Source organism: Aotus nancymaae, unplaced genomic scaffold (assembly GCF_030222135.1).
Source record: "Aotus nancymaae isolate 86718 unplaced genomic scaffold, 86718_ANA_hifiasm-v0.15.2.pri h1tg000053l, whole genome shotgun sequence".
Classification (NCBI taxonomy): Eukaryota; Metazoa; Chordata; class Mammalia; order Primates; family Aotidae; genus Aotus; species Aotus nancymaae.
In genome coordinates this window covers 13,351,549-13,365,713 of record NW_026988467.1, presented here as the reverse complement: position 1 = coordinate 13,365,713, position 14,165 = coordinate 13,351,549, and the positions used below count along the sequence as shown (strand labels likewise).

Here is a 14,165-nt window from a genome sequence, read left to right as displayed (position 1 = left end):
CCAGCTGGGGTTGCCCAGGTTCAACCATTCCTCCCTCACCCGGTTGCTTTTCCAGACCTGGAGAGCGGCTACCTTCAGGACAGCCTTCCCAGTGGTGCTTGCAAGACGACAGCCTTCAGGCCTTCTCCTCACCCAGCCTCTCCTCCAGCTGCTGGCCTTCTTCTGCGGAGCCCCCCAGCACCGCTGCCATCCCACGGCCCCCAGCCCAGAGCTGCAGCATCGGCGGCAGCTGCCTGGGACCCAAAGACCCAAGGGTGGGACACACCTGCCAGGATCCCTCCCCTCCGTGGACAGCGGCTCCCTCTGGGAGGAGGACGAGGTGTTCTATAACTGAGGAGGGGGCTGGGCTGGTCCTGCACTGCTCACACCACCATCTCACCTCGTGGGCAGCCCAGGCGTATCTGGACCCCGGGGTCCAGGGCAGGGCATCTCTTGACCCCTCGGGTAGGCACGGGGTCGGTGCAGCAGGGATGGGGCCAGCGCTCATGGTGTTCTCTCTGTGCCTCAGTGGACCTGTCCCTGGCAGTGGGAGCCATAACCCCCTCCCCCTTCATTATGTCACTCAGGTGGGCACCTTCCCCTGCAGGGGGTCTGCCCTCAGGGAACTCAAGGATTTTCAGAGACGGCCCAGAGGAGCCACAGCCAGGCCCCAGGGGACAGCCAGGGAGAGAGCTGGGACCCACTTAGAGCAGGGTCTGGGAACCCTGCCTGTACCTGGGGCTCAGGCCCTCCCCACTCCCTCTGTGTATCTGCCCCCCAGCAAAGGTGGGGTGGCCACTTCTGGTAGCTAAGCACCCGCTCCCCAGCTCTCCTCACCAGGACATCTGCCTCTGTGGAGTGTCTGTCTGTCTGTCCCTCCCTCTCTGAACCTGCTTCCTCGGTGCTCCCTGCTCCTCACCCCAGGGAGCCCACTCCCCCTCCTTGCAGCTCCCTCCCATCTCACTCAAGGTTCTCTGAAGACATTAAAGTGGTGGATTCACCCTGGATGACCTTGGCCTGGTCTCTGCTGGGGAAGATGTGACCTTGGGCCCCTGGGTGGAGACTAGAGGGAGTCAGGGAGGCCCCCTAACCCCAACACACACACACTGCTGCTACTCAGCCCGAAAGGACCCATGGAGGATGCCCAAGGCTCTTTGGACTCCCCAAGGAGCCACACTTAGGGACCCGGCTTTATGAGCTGTGGCTCAGCCAAGCAGGAGACTAGTGCTTGAGCGACACAGGGTCCCGCTTATCCATGAGGACAAGCATCATAGACCTGGTGGGAGCCCCTCTTTCCCTGGCATCTCCCTGGCAAGAAGTGGAACATGAGGAGGAGCCCAGGGACCCGAGCCTGCAGTGCCCATGTGGCCATGGGAAACTCATTCTGGACCAGTGCAGGTGGGGAGGTCATGTCCCAGGCCGGCACCCTTGCAGCCGAGATGAGGGATGGGCAGCAGCTCTGGGAACCAGCTTTATTTTTCTCAGGAGCCTCTCACTGGGAATTAGACAACCCCAGAGAGCATCTGTGCCTGCCCTCGGTGACAGCATACCCCAACCTTGTCATTCATTAATGTGATGGTCAGTCACTGAGCACCTGCCAGATACTGGTTTTCTGGCATCTCACGCTCTGAGCTCTGTCCAAGGTGGGATTTGGTTTTCAATCAGGAGCCATCGTTTCTTCCAGGATGAGCCATCCTCTTCCGGGCTAGGTTAGAGCTGCCTCTTATGCCAAGGAATGGAGCTGAGCTGGAGGGAGGGGTGGGTGGTGATGGGGGAAGAGAGGCAGGGTCTCAGCCCAGCCTCAGCTCCAGGGCAGCTGGGGTGCCCTGCATCATCTTGCTGGGCCGGCTCACTGTGGGGCTGGTGGATTTGTCAGGTTGGAAATTGCTTTCTTCATCTAGAACAGAGAAAGGGGGTGGCGGTTGGGGGGATGTAGAGGAGGTTGAGAGGGGGCCTCCAGCATTTTTAGTTCCCCTAAGGGTTGTTTCTGGGCTGAATTGCAGAGCCCGTGCCACCCCATTGCACAGATGGGATCACCAAGGCCCAGAGAGGGGCAGGCTGGCCACTGGCCAGAAAACAAGGTAGGGAGAGCCAGGCCCAGTGGCCAACCTAGGCCAGGAAGAGGGGCTCATCGGTATCCTCTGAACCCCCCAGGTTTGGATGGGAGCATGCTGGTGTCCCCCCAGCTCCCCAGCCTTCTCAGCATGGGTCCCCTGCTTTGCTCTGCCCTGGAGACCCTGGTACCTCTACCCAGGACACGCAGCCCACAGCTCTGCCCCGCGATGTCACGAAGAGGGACTGAAGGTTCAACAGCTCAAAGAGGTTGTGTGCCTGGAGGAGGGATTGTTAGCAAATGCTGGAGGGCAGAAGGCGTCCAGCCCACCTTCTGGCCACCTTCCTGCCCAGGCCTCTGAGCCAGGAAGAGGGGCCGGGCCTGATGTGCGTGTGAGACCAGAGACCCAGGTCTGCAATGTCCAGTGTGGCCACTGGGGGATGCCAGAGTCCATGCAAGAGGCTGGGTGGGCAGCGGGTGGACAGGACCCAATATCCAGCACTCTCCAGCGGCACAGAGGGGGCAGCGCCATCTCCAGGTCCCCTGCCGGCCTCTGCCCCTCCCCCGCCCGTGTGTCAGGCTCTGTCCCGAGTGGCTACATCATTTGTCCAAGATCACATGTGTGCCTTGTTGCAACTCCATTGTCTCCACCCAGAGACTTCCCTTTGCCAAGCCCCCCTTCCCTTCTCCCTGCATCATCCCCACAACTCTGGCAGTGAGGTTGACGACAGGGCAGGAGCTGCCCTGCCTGGTGTGCTAGTGAGGGCACAGGCCCAGGAGGGGCAGGGAGCAGCACAAGGCAGGTGGGTGGGGCGGGGGTGGGAGGGGAGGCTGGGGCCTGAGCTCCTCATCAGCTCTTGCCCCTCCCCAGGGGCCTCACATGTCGCACTCCCCAATACTTGTTACCTGGTGCAGGGAGGTCTCTGGGAATAGCGTCAGGGTCATTGGTTCCGTGGGGCAGCCCCTAGCCAAGATGTCCTGGAGACTCTTCTGAGGTGGAGAAGGGTTATGGGTGCAGGGCCGGCCCCCCCCAGGCTGCCTCTCTCAGACCACCTCTCCCTCAGGAGATCAGGAGGCCCATCCCCTCCCAGCCCTGCTGACTGACCCCCACCCCATCCCTACGCTCCTCAAGAGTACCCACCTGATTTCCCGGAGCCCAGGAAGAAGGTTCAACCCGGAGGGCCTGCACCAGCTGGGGCCTTCGCACGATGCCCACCAGGATCTGGGACTCTAGCAGGTGAAGAGGGAGAGGGAGAGGGAGGGAGGCACGTTACAAAGAAACAGGCCTGAGGGCAAAGCTTCTGGAAGTCCCCATGCTCCTACCCCAGCAGCTGCCCAGGGGCTGCCTTACAAGCACCCCGCCGTCTCTCTTTAAACAAGTCAATCACCCCAAGGGAGGAAGGCCATGATCTCCATTTTACTGATGAGGAAACTGAGGCTCAGGCAAAGTGACTTGCCCAAGGTCACAGAGTTGGTTGCTAAGCCACAGAGCCTGGATGCAGACCCTGTCTGCCTGACGGGTCCAAGCAGGAGGCAGAGGGCATTCCCCCCTGACTTCCTCCCCCTTCTGGCTGGCACCTGTGCTCTCCACCAGGGGATACTCGGCCATGTCTGTGGAGGTCACGACCTTGACCACCTCCTCCAGCAGCATGTCCTTAGCCAGCGTGGTGATTCTGCGATTCATGAAGTGCTCCACCCTCACGCAGTGCGAGCTGTGGGCAGAGGGCCTCCCATCAGGTCCCAGAGTCAAGGATGTCAGACCCAGGCCGGGCAGGGGGATGTGGTGGGAGCTTTGCTCGAACCAGGGACCCACGGCGGCTCTGGAGTGTGAGCAGGGCTGGAGAGGTTCCTGGAATGAGGGACGCCTAGAACCTATTGTGGTAACCTGGGGACCACATCCCTGATGGCCCAGTTCCGAATCCCCAGTCCCCTGGGTCCCCATGTCCCCCAGACCAGCTCCACTTGGGTCTGTTTTACCCAACAGCCTTCTCTGGAGAATTCCATTTGATTAAAAAGTATATGTCGCCCCCAAGGAAAAACTTGAAAGTTTGAAAACCACTGGGATAAGCAGCCCCATTTTACAGATGGAGAAACGGGTTCAGAGCAAGGCAGCAGCTTGCGTGTGCGTGGATCCTGGCCTCAGACCCGGGGACTCTCAGAGCCTCTTCGGTCTGCTTCTCTGGCGCCAGAAGCCGCTCTGGTACTATCTGGTTGAGTGAGGACCTCTAAACCCATTTCCATTCTCGTTCTACCTCCTGCTCCCAAAGTCCCAGCAAGGAGGCAGGAGTGGGGAGAGGGGCGGAGAACTCTGGAATCTGGTGCCGACTCTCCATGTCATCTGGAGCGGGACACGGCCCCTCTCTGAGCCCCGGTTTCCTCAACCTGCACACGGGACAATATTCATCCTCCTGCTGTGAATACCAGCTGACTGCTAGACAGACACTGAGGGCTGAAGGCCAAGGCCTTGCCCAAGGTCACTGGGGGCACTAGGGAGAGTGGAGACCAGAGCGCGGCTGTGTGTCAGCTCCTCCCAGCCCCCATGTCCAAGGTGTTTCGGTGGCGTTTCTTTTCGGAGGTGCCCTCCACCTCTAGCCAAGCCCAAACACTGTGACCCCCTTCAGCCAGCCTGAGGTGGGCGCCGCTCACCCAATGTTGCGGCCGAGGATCCGTGGCAGGTATGGTAGCTTCTTAATGAGGATGGTGCCTTCATAGAAGGAGGGCTGGCAGCTCTGTGCAATGGCGTTGGCTGCCAGCACCGCCATCAGCACGGGCAGCGCATGCACTATCTGGCCGGTCAGCTCAAAGGCCAGCAGGGCCGTGGAGATGGTGTGGGTCACAGCCCCTGAGAAGGCCGCAGCCCCTGCAGGGGCAGAGTCAGGCAGCGTGGCTCAGGCCAGGAGTCAGGGGGCCAGGGGTCAGGGGCCAGCCTCATGTGAAGGCATAACTAGCCTGGCTGCGGCCAGGGACTAAGGTGGCATTTGTAAGAGGCCACAGCCTGGGCACTGTGGGAAGTGCCCCAAGGCCGAAGCTTAGTGAGAAGAGAGGTATAAGGGAGTCCACAGAGCTGGTGATGGGACAGAAGCCATGAGGGAGTGACAGAGCTTGGGGAATTGTGGGGCTCAGGAGGGACAAGACCTTGCAATGCAGGGCTCGGTGGCTGCTCTGGCCCTGGGGAACCACTGGCCAATTCTTCAGGTCCAGTCCAGCCCCACGACATTGCCCATCCAGCAGGGCCCTGACCCACTCACCTGCCAGGGCATACCCTCCGGGCATGATGGGATTGGTGATCCCTCCAGCCACGATGCCTTCAGGGAAGGTGACAGCAAGAGCCTCTCCCAAGAGGCGCCCAATGGCAGCTCCTGGCCACAGACTTAGGGTGAGGGGGAGCCAGGCTGACCCGGCCCCCACACCCCTCCATCCCTGAGGACCATCCTCAGTATCACCCCAGAAAAGGGTGAACCAGGAGCCATAGCCCTGCCCCAAGAACCCTGAAACTCTCAGAACCTCAGGGCCCCAGACTCACCAAGGATGAAGATGGGCATGAAGTACCCGGCAGGCATGGGGATGGTGGTGGCCAGAATCAGCATCCAGAACTGTGGGAGGCGGGAGCCCAGGGCAGAGGTTAGAGGCCACTGGGCAAGGCGTGGACAAGGGAGGACAGAACAGGGGACAGGGGCGCATCCTAGAGAGAGAGGGTGCCCGGCCATGTGCCCATTGCCAGAGTTTGGCATTAGGGGAGGGTCCTCACCCTGGGAAATGCCCACTGTGTGCCTGGCACTGTGCCGGGTACGTTCCTTTTTCCCTCCTCAGCCTTCCCAGTAACCACCCCATTTTAAAGATGGGAAGACTGAGGCCCAGAGAGCTGAAGCCACTTGCCCTGGACCATGTGGGGAGCAGGGGGCACATCATGAAGTATGGGTGGGAGGCCTGGGCTCCATGCCAACAACTGCGGGGAGGCACCCTCCTCCCCACCAAAGCTGGTCCTGGCTCTGTGCACATGTGGGGGTCTGGGGGGCCCACCTTCATAACCAGGAAGAAGGCAAGGGTCCCAAAGATGGTGAACCTCGGGTGGTACCATTCCCACCACAGGTGCTGGGGGTCGAGCTCCTCAGGCCAGGGCGGGCTGGAGTTCCGGGTCATCAGCACCCAGGAGTGGTTGTCGAACAGCGAGTCCAGATGCTGCTGCATGGACAGCTGGGGCGGGGCAGGTGGGAATTGGACGTGAGGGGCCTGAGTGGCAGACCCCAGCCACCCGTGCACCACCTGACCCTGCCTGGAATCCTCCTCTGCCACTTCCCATTGGGGGACCTTGGGCAGAGCTCTGAAAGCCACCCCCCCACCCAGCTACGGTCTCCTTATCTGTAAAACGATGCCCAGGTGTTGCCTTTGTGGGGTACTGAGGGGATTATGTGAGATACGTGCTAAGGGGAAAACAAATGGGGGTTCCCACTCCTGCCACTCCAGCTCAGGGCCCCTTACCCGAGAAGCTAGGAAGCGGCCCACGCCAGGCGGGTAGGTGATGGAGGCGAGAACCAAGGCAGCCAGGGCGGAGTACACAGGCTTGCTGTGGGGCATGGGTGAGCTCCAGGGCTGGCCCTCCCTTTCCCCCATCCGGAGGAGAGGGAAGCAGGGCCTCGTCCAGACAGCAGTAGAGCTCCCCCCCCCCCTGCCCCCAGGGGCTGACAGTGAGGCAAGGACTGGGGAGGAGGAAGGGCGGGAGCAGGGAGCATGACCCCCTCCAGGGGGTGGAACCTGTGAGGTGAGCTCCTGACTACTGGGTATGATTGGGGGCAGAGGAATCATAAGGGTGATTGAGAGGAGAATTGGGGCAGAGCAGGCTGGGAGGGAGGAGAGAGTGGGCGGGACCAGGGTGGGCCAAGTGCATCTCGGGGCAAGAGGGCTGGCCAATGTCAAGTCCAATGCTTTGCTGGAACCAGGGACCCAGGGGCCACACAGGGTTTGAAGGGGCACAAGGTTTGAGGCTCAATGAGAGAGTAGGGTTTCAATGGGGGGTTTGTAGCGAGGTAAGGAAGAGGGGACACTGACTGTGGGGACTTGGAGATGGGGTGTTAGGTGCTCCATGGGCTAGGGAGGGATTGAGGGGTTCAGTGGGAGGATGGGGGTGGGGCTTTCTCATAAGTTTGGGAGCCCACACGGGACTCGCTGACAGGTCCCCAGCCCCTATCCCAGAGCCTACCTGGTGGCCAGCAGTTTGGAGCTGAACCTATTGGTCCTGATGAAGCAGAGGAAGGTTCGCTGACAGAAGAGGTAAACGCAGCTCAGGACACCGCAGATACCACTGGGAGGTGGAGGGAGGTAAGAGCAGAGCCCGAGCCCAGTACTAGGGGCCACAGTCCAGGCCCGGGGCAGGCAGGGCAGAAGGGCACACGCTCACCCCAGCGCCACAAAAAAGAAGATCTCTGGCAGGTCGAAGGGGACGTCCACCCGGAAACTGGTCTTGAAGAGAGAGGTGATGGTCTCTGGGGAAGGAGGGCAGTGGGGAGCCTAGATGGCGCTCCCACCCCACCCAAATCCAAGTCCCGGGATAACAGGCCAGGGTGGAGGGGTGCCAGGTCCTGACCCTGAATCTGTTTCCTGGCATTCGAGGCCCCCACAACCAGGCTCCTGCCTCCCTGTCCAGCCTCGCCCCCTTCTACCCTCAGGGTCCTGCCATTCATGCTCCACACAGGTCAGCCCCTCCATCCTCCCAGAAGGAGGTGGAAACAGGCAGGAGGGAAACAGGAGAGAAAGAAGGAAGGGAAGAACAAGGGATGTACACAGGGGAGAAGGGAAGCCCCCTCCACCCAGCCCCCAGGCAGGGCCAGGGTCAGGCAGCCCAGAAGGCTCACCCTGCTCGCTGTTGAAGACCGCCAGGAGTCGGAACATGAAGGCCCCGCAGGTGGCTGCAAAGAAGCCCCTCCAGTAATCCCAGACAGAGAAGTGGGAAGACATGACCTCGATGCTGAACAGGACGCCTGCGGGGGACACTGATCTCAGGCGGGCTCCCCACCCCCACCCACCTGCGGCTGTAGAGCCCCTCCCCATGTCACCTCCTCCCTGATCCATCTGTCCTGCTCCCCTACAGCCTGGACAGGAACAGACAGGAGGGGAGGGCAGGGCAGGGCATGCGCCCTGGGTGGGGAGGACCCTGCTGCCCAGGGACCCGCGTCCAGCCTGGAATGCAGGTGTGCGCCCTCTCACTATCAGGTGGGGACGGTTATGATCTCCATTTTACAGAGGAGGAAGCTGGGCTCAGAGAGGCCAACGGGCCAGGATCACGAGTGGATTTCAAACCCACGTCTCTCTAATGTCACCCTGAAGCCTCTCAGCACCGACAACCACGTCCCCTCTCCCCCCACTTCACGTCCCTGGGGGGTGGCTGTCCCCAAGGCAGGGCTGACGTAAGAACTAGAATGAGCCCCGCCCCCTCTTCCAGGCTCTCAGCGGGGCCGAGGGAGCCCGGGGTGTGAGGGGAGGAGCGTGAGGGACCCAGGGGGCGGGGCACGAGGGGTCTCACCGCTGAAGGGAGCTGCGAAGACTGTGGCCACGCCCACTGCCGCCGCTGCCGCCAGCATTTCGGTTTGCTTGCTCTTGTTCTAGGGGTATCCGAGTCCAGGGCTCAGCGTCAGCCCCTCCCTCCCCACTCCCATTCCTCCAGGGAAGCTCCCCAGCCCCTAACCTCAGGCTCCCCGATGGTCGCTGTGCGCACACGGCCCAGATAGGCAGCGATCATGACAGACAGGTGCACGAAGGGACCCTGCAGAGGGAGGGGCGGGCCCAGGGCCCAAGTGAGGGCAGCAGAAGAGCCTCACCCAGAGGCCACCGCAAGGCTTCCCCACCACACCCTCTCCTCCATCTCCCCAACCCCCAGGGCTGTCCTCAGGTGGCTTTTGTCACACTCTGGGGACCTGGCCTGCCTCTTCCCCCAAGACTGAGCTCCCTGAAGGCAGGGCCCAGCCCAAGTCCCTCTGACCCAGCTTTGGTGGTGATGGGGGAGAGGATAGGTTCAGGGTGGGGTGGGCGGGGTGGTTGGGGTGCCCTCATGCCTGCCCATACCACTTTGCCCAGGAAGACAGTGCTGCCACAGGCCAGGGTGCAGGAGAGGCCCACCACCTTGGCCCCAAAGTTCTTAATATCCAGATAGTCCTCCAAGATCACACCCGACAGCATGGTCTTCAGCTCTGGGATTCCAGAACCTTAGCGGGAGAGGACAGGAATGAGAACGGGACAATCTCTAGATTAAAACTCTCAACACTCTACCCACACGGTGTTTTCACATGATGATTTTTTTTTCCTTTGAGACAGGGTATCACTCTATCGTTCAGGCTGGAATGCAGTGGTTTGATCTCAGCTGACTGCATCCCTGACCTCTTCAGGCTCAAAAGTGATCCTCCTATCTCAGCCTCTCAAGTAGCTGGGACTACAGGCGGGTACCACCAATCCTGGCTAACTTCTTGTTGTCATGGTTGTTTTTTGTTATTTGTAGAGATGAGGTTTCACTATGTTGTCCAAAGTGGTCTTGAACTCCTGCAATCAAGCAATCCACCCACCTCCCTAAATGCTGGGATTATAGACCGAGTCACCATGCCTGGCCCTATCATGACCTCGCCAGCTCCGCAGAACCTTCTGAGGTTAGGATGCATAAACTCATTTTGCAGATGTGGACGCTGAGAGGCAGAGAGGGAATGCTAATTGTCCCTGTTCCTCCCGGCGAGCCTGGGAGATGGTGTGGCAGGGTGGGAGCCCTGAACAGAATCTCAGGCCACCACTGAGCGAGCCTGGAGCTCCCTTCTGCTGGCCTGCAGCTGGAGACAGGGCTGAGCGCCCTGGGGGAGCTGTGCCTCCTCCACAGGCCCCTCAAGACACCAGCACAGGCCCCACAGGGGAATCTCTTTCCAAGGAGCCCTTGGAAAGTGGGTAGGGCCAGCAGTGACCCAAGAGTTAAGCTGGCCTTCTTGCTGTGTGCCTTTGGGCAAGCCACACAACTCTTTCTTCTGGGCCTTCATCTGTAAAATGAGGCTGCCGCTTCCCGACTCCCCCCATCAGAAGCCCCCTGGGATCTGAGAAGGTTTTGGCCAGTGGGGACTGGCAAGGTGACCGTGTACTCACCTCCAGAGGAGGGTGTGATGCTCTGGGAGAAGCCCGAGGAGAAAGAGATGAGGGCCACAGGGTACATGGTCCAGGAGAGATAACGGAGCAGGTGACCGTCCCCAATCTCCCGGTACAGCCACTGGTGCGCTGGGGACGGCCGGGTATCAGGGGGCCACCCACAGCCTCTGCAGCCCTCGGGACCAACACTGTGGTGCCCACTTACTGACCAGGAAATGAAGGCACGAAGAGGGGAGGACCAGGACACTCAGTGAGGGGCAGACCCCCGAGAAGAGTCAGGCGTGAGACCCTGGGTCCCTATCCTAGGTTTACCACTTCCTAGCCCAGTGACCTTGGGCAACCACTCAAGCTCTCTGAGTCTCAGTTTCCCCATCTGTCAAGTGGGCTAGTGATGGGTTCTCCCTCACAGGCTCATTGTAGACTAGAGAGAGCCACTGAGAACTAAATGACACAGGTGTGAAGCTCCGAACACCACAGCAGGTCCTGCTTCAGGCAGCTGAGGGTCTCCAGAGAGTGTCTTAGACCCTTCCTGCCCACACCCTCTCTTCCAGGCAGGCCTCAGGGTGGAGGCAGGCTGCTGAGGAATGGGGGGGAAGGCTCCAAGTCTGGTGATCTAGGCAAGTCCCCCTACTCCTGCCCCAGGGCACGGAGGAGGGAAGGAGAAGGAACGGGGTGGCTGGAAGAGGAGACACAGAGCTCAGAGGAGGAAGGGCTGTGGGGAACATTCAGGCCTCTCCCCTTCATGGAAATGAGATGACTGAGGCCCAGAGAGGGGCAGTAGCCTGCCCAGGATCACACAGCAAGTCAGGAGTGGAACCAGAGCCCTCCCCCCGACCCAGATCCCTCCCTGCACTGCTGCACCTGGTGGCCCATCTGGTATCGTCAGAGCATGCTCAGAATCCCTTGGCCCAGAGCAGCGCCAGCCAGGGAGGACTTACCTTGGACCACACGCCCGATGGCAAAGTTCATGGCGTAGCTGACCAGGGCCATGAGCACCCCGAGGGCCATCAGGAAGTACCAGTCCTCGCCCAGGCGGAACAGCTTCTGCTTCAGCCACTCCAGGCCTCCTGGGGCAGGGCATAGGGGTCCTGGCTTATGTTGGGAAAGGGGGCACAGACAGCCCCCTCCGTGGAGGCCTGCTTGGTTCCAGGTAGGGAGGACCCTGCTAGTGGAGTCTGGGGTAGTCCTGAGGGGGCCCTGCCTCACACTGGGGGCTGGGCAGGATTTGTGGCGGGTGACAGTGGCAGCACAGTGGGTACCAGGCCTGCCACCCCTGCCAGAGGCCTTTGACCTGTCCACCCTCCGTACTGGGGGCCCCTGGGGGACAGGGAGTGTGGAGGGGGCTGGCAGCTACACTTTCACCTGAATCCCCGCAGGGTCCATAGCTTAGAGAGCTCCAGGGTCTAGCAGACTCCTGCGTGTCCCAGGACCTGTGGTGCCCGGTATCCTCTGGGTCCCCAGCAATGCCCCTGGTCCGCTGGCTGCCAGCCCAGTCTGGGAGCTGGCTGTCACTGACTGTGGGCACCAGCCCCTGGGGCTGCACTTAGCTTCCTTCTGGGGTCCCTGCCTGCTCTGCCCCATAGTTGAGGGCCTCTAAGAAAAGGTGCCCAATGTAGGCTTCCCCAGCCCCTTGCTGTATCCCAGCTGTCCCAGCAGCTGACCCTCGGGGCCCCTCATTGGCACAGGTAGGTGAAGGAGAGGCCTGGGAGGAGGGTGGGCACAGTGACCAGGCCTGTATCTCTCAAAAGGCAGAGGGCAGATGCCCAGCCCATCTGACCCACAGACAGCTGGACAGACAGACCCCTTCCCTCCCTACACCCAGGAGACTCTGGGCAGTGATGTCCTGGACAAATGCCAGGAGGAGGGTGGCTCCTGGGCAGGGAGGTGGGGTGGGAGCCGGGCAGGGGGATGTCTTGAGGGGTCCACCACAGGGAGGGGAAGAGGACCTGGCTCTCACCTCGGATGCCTCGGCGGATGAGGGGACATGGGCCCCACAGTTCCTGCAGAGTCACAGGGTCCCCTGAGGAGCCCTCACGCAGCCCCACCAGTTCCTCCATCAGGTCCCTGGGGAAGCGGATAGAGGTAGGGACCCGAGTGAGCTGCTCTGGATAGAGGGAGGGACCCGAGTGAGCTGCTTTGGATAGAGGAAGGGACCCAGATGAGCTGCTCTGGATAGAGGCAGGGACCCGGGTAAGCTGCCCCACATCCTCTCTCGGCCTCTCAGCCCTTCCGGGGCTCTCCCTCCCAAATGAAGAGGAAGGATTGGGCTTCGTGTGCGTGTGCGTGTGTGTGTGTGTGTGTGTGTGTGTGATCACATTAGGTCTGTGTGTGCCCTCATCCCTGAGGTTCTGTCACTGAGGGTGTGCCCCTGTGTGTGTCATTGTGTGGGATGGGGGTGGGATTCCTAGGTGTCCCCCCGTGTCCAGCAGCTGACTGGGCACAGGCCGGTGCCCAAGCTCTGCTCAGAGCCTTCCCCTTCTGTGGCCACCGCTCACACCCTTCTGGATCGCTTGGCGCTTCCACTGCTGGGAGCAGTCTCTGGCCAGAGCTGTGACTCTCTCACTGCAGAGTCCCAGGGATGGCTCTGACTCTCCCTGTCCATCTTGGAGCACCCTCATCTCTCCCCAGTAACTCAGACCACAGAGGCAGGAAAGCCCCAGGTCCAGAAGGAGACCCCTGCAAAGCCAAAGCGAGGTACTGGCTCTTGCCCCTACCATCCCCTCTGCCCTGCCTGCCTGGTGCTGCCAGGTCCATACCCCAGTTCATGCCCAGAGTCCCCTTACCTCTCAGTCCTCCTGCTGTGGCCGAACTGGCCCTCCCGTCACGGAGCCTCCTTTGCTCCCAGCTGCAGTGCACCTAGACAGGTGTATGCTCCATGCTCCACCAATCATCATCCTCTCCCCACCGCCCCCCCCAACCTGGGGTTTACTGTGGAGATTTCAAATGTCCTTGACAAACCAACCTGAACTGTGCAGCCCGGAGCCGTGCAGGGCAGAGCTGCCAAGAGAGAGGGGGGCAGCAGCTTCCCCACCCACCAGAGCCACACAGAGGGTGGTACCCGGCTGCACTCAGGCTCCCGAGGGGCTGCTGGGCAGGGGCCGGGGAAGGGGAGCTCATGCACACAGCAGGACAGCGAAGGGTCATCTGCCCGAGCTGAGGCTCAAGGCCTAGGGGGCTCAGAGCTGGACATGGAAGGTTTAGAAAAGCACAGAGGGAGATGGAGGAGGCCGGGCAGGGAAGGCGAGGACAGGCCAGCAAAGGTGAGTGGGGCAGCACGACCGCACCCTCCCTGTGTGCCAGGTACACAGTCAGCCTTCCCCAGATTAATCAACGTAAGTGGCCACAGAAACCCCATGAGGCAGGCAGGGTGATTCCGTTGTAGAGAAACGGCGTCTCAGGGAAGCGAGGCTGCCTGTCCAAGATCAGAGGCCGAGGCAGAGTCAAGACTCCCAGCCAGGGTTTGCCTGGCTCCAGAGCCTACAGGCCGTGCCACATGGTCCCGTCCTGATAACCCTTCTTGTCCAGGGCTGGCGAGGAGGCCAACGCCTGGGGAGAGGCGGTGAATTGGGGTGAGGAACTTGAACTTGATCCTTGTGTCCAGACCCTCCAGGCTCAGGAAATGCCTGTCAAAGCACACGTCCAAGGGGCAGCGGCTCTGGCTGGGGACTTCTGGGTAATTCCACAGACTGTCCCACTCTAACAGAGGACAGGAGCGCAGGAGTGAGGGAACATGGCGAGGAACAAGCAGGTGTTATGTGCCTGCTACGTGCAGAAGCTTCACATCCGCAGCTCAAGTCCCCCTCCACACACCCTGTGAATGGGGGGAGCAATGCCATTTTGCAGATGTTCAGAGAGGTGAGTCACTCATCCAGGGTCACTCAGCAGAGGCTGAACCCAGCCCTCCATCATGCAGCTCTTCCTCTACCCAAATCTCCTCCAGCTCCTGAGGCTCAACCAGGGCAACGGTTTGGGTACACAGCAGAAGAGTTGAGTCTGATGCCACTTTTGGGCAAGAGGTTGGTCC

At 60.9% G+C, this 14,165-nt stretch overlaps 1 protein-coding gene and 1 long non-coding RNA gene across 3 annotated transcripts; both read right to left on the bottom strand.

Moving 5' to 3' along the window:
* Nucleotides 1-476: 476 nt before the first annotated feature.
* On the bottom strand, nucleotides 477-1,271 carry LOC135269436 (uncharacterized). Its single transcript, XR_010337729.1, has 2 exons — nucleotides 817-1,271; nucleotides 477-519 (listed from the first exon to the last, which is right to left on the bottom strand). It is a non-coding gene; the product is annotated as an uncharacterized LOC135269436 (long non-coding RNA).
* A 166-nt stretch (nucleotides 1,272-1,437) lies between these two features.
* Nucleotides 1,438-13,008, bottom strand: CLCNKA (chloride voltage-gated channel Ka). Of its 2 annotated transcripts, none has more exons than XM_021668384.2 (20): nucleotides 12,925-13,008; nucleotides 12,099-12,205; nucleotides 11,080-11,208; nucleotides 10,142-10,270; nucleotides 9,089-9,228; nucleotides 8,712-8,789; nucleotides 8,550-8,628; nucleotides 7,882-8,007; nucleotides 7,428-7,512; nucleotides 7,230-7,331; nucleotides 6,512-6,596; nucleotides 6,053-6,226; nucleotides 5,556-5,625; nucleotides 5,281-5,391; nucleotides 4,679-4,892; nucleotides 3,611-3,744; nucleotides 3,174-3,262; nucleotides 2,939-3,022; nucleotides 2,224-2,310; nucleotides 1,438-1,876 (listed from the first exon to the last, which is right to left on the bottom strand). In XM_021668384.2, the coding sequence occupies exons 2-20, from the start codon at nucleotides 12,196-12,198 to the stop codon at nucleotides 1,829-1,831; spliced, it is 2,064 nt and encodes a 687-aa protein (XP_021524059.2). In that variant the 5' UTR covers nucleotides 12,199-12,205; nucleotides 12,925-13,008; the 3' UTR covers nucleotides 1,438-1,828. The 2 variants fall into 2 exon arrangements, with proteins under 2 accessions (XP_021524059.2, XP_064219413.1); XM_064363343.1 differs by having other exon boundaries at nucleotides 2,939-3,019.
* Nucleotides 13,009-14,165: the final 1,157 nt, after the last annotated feature.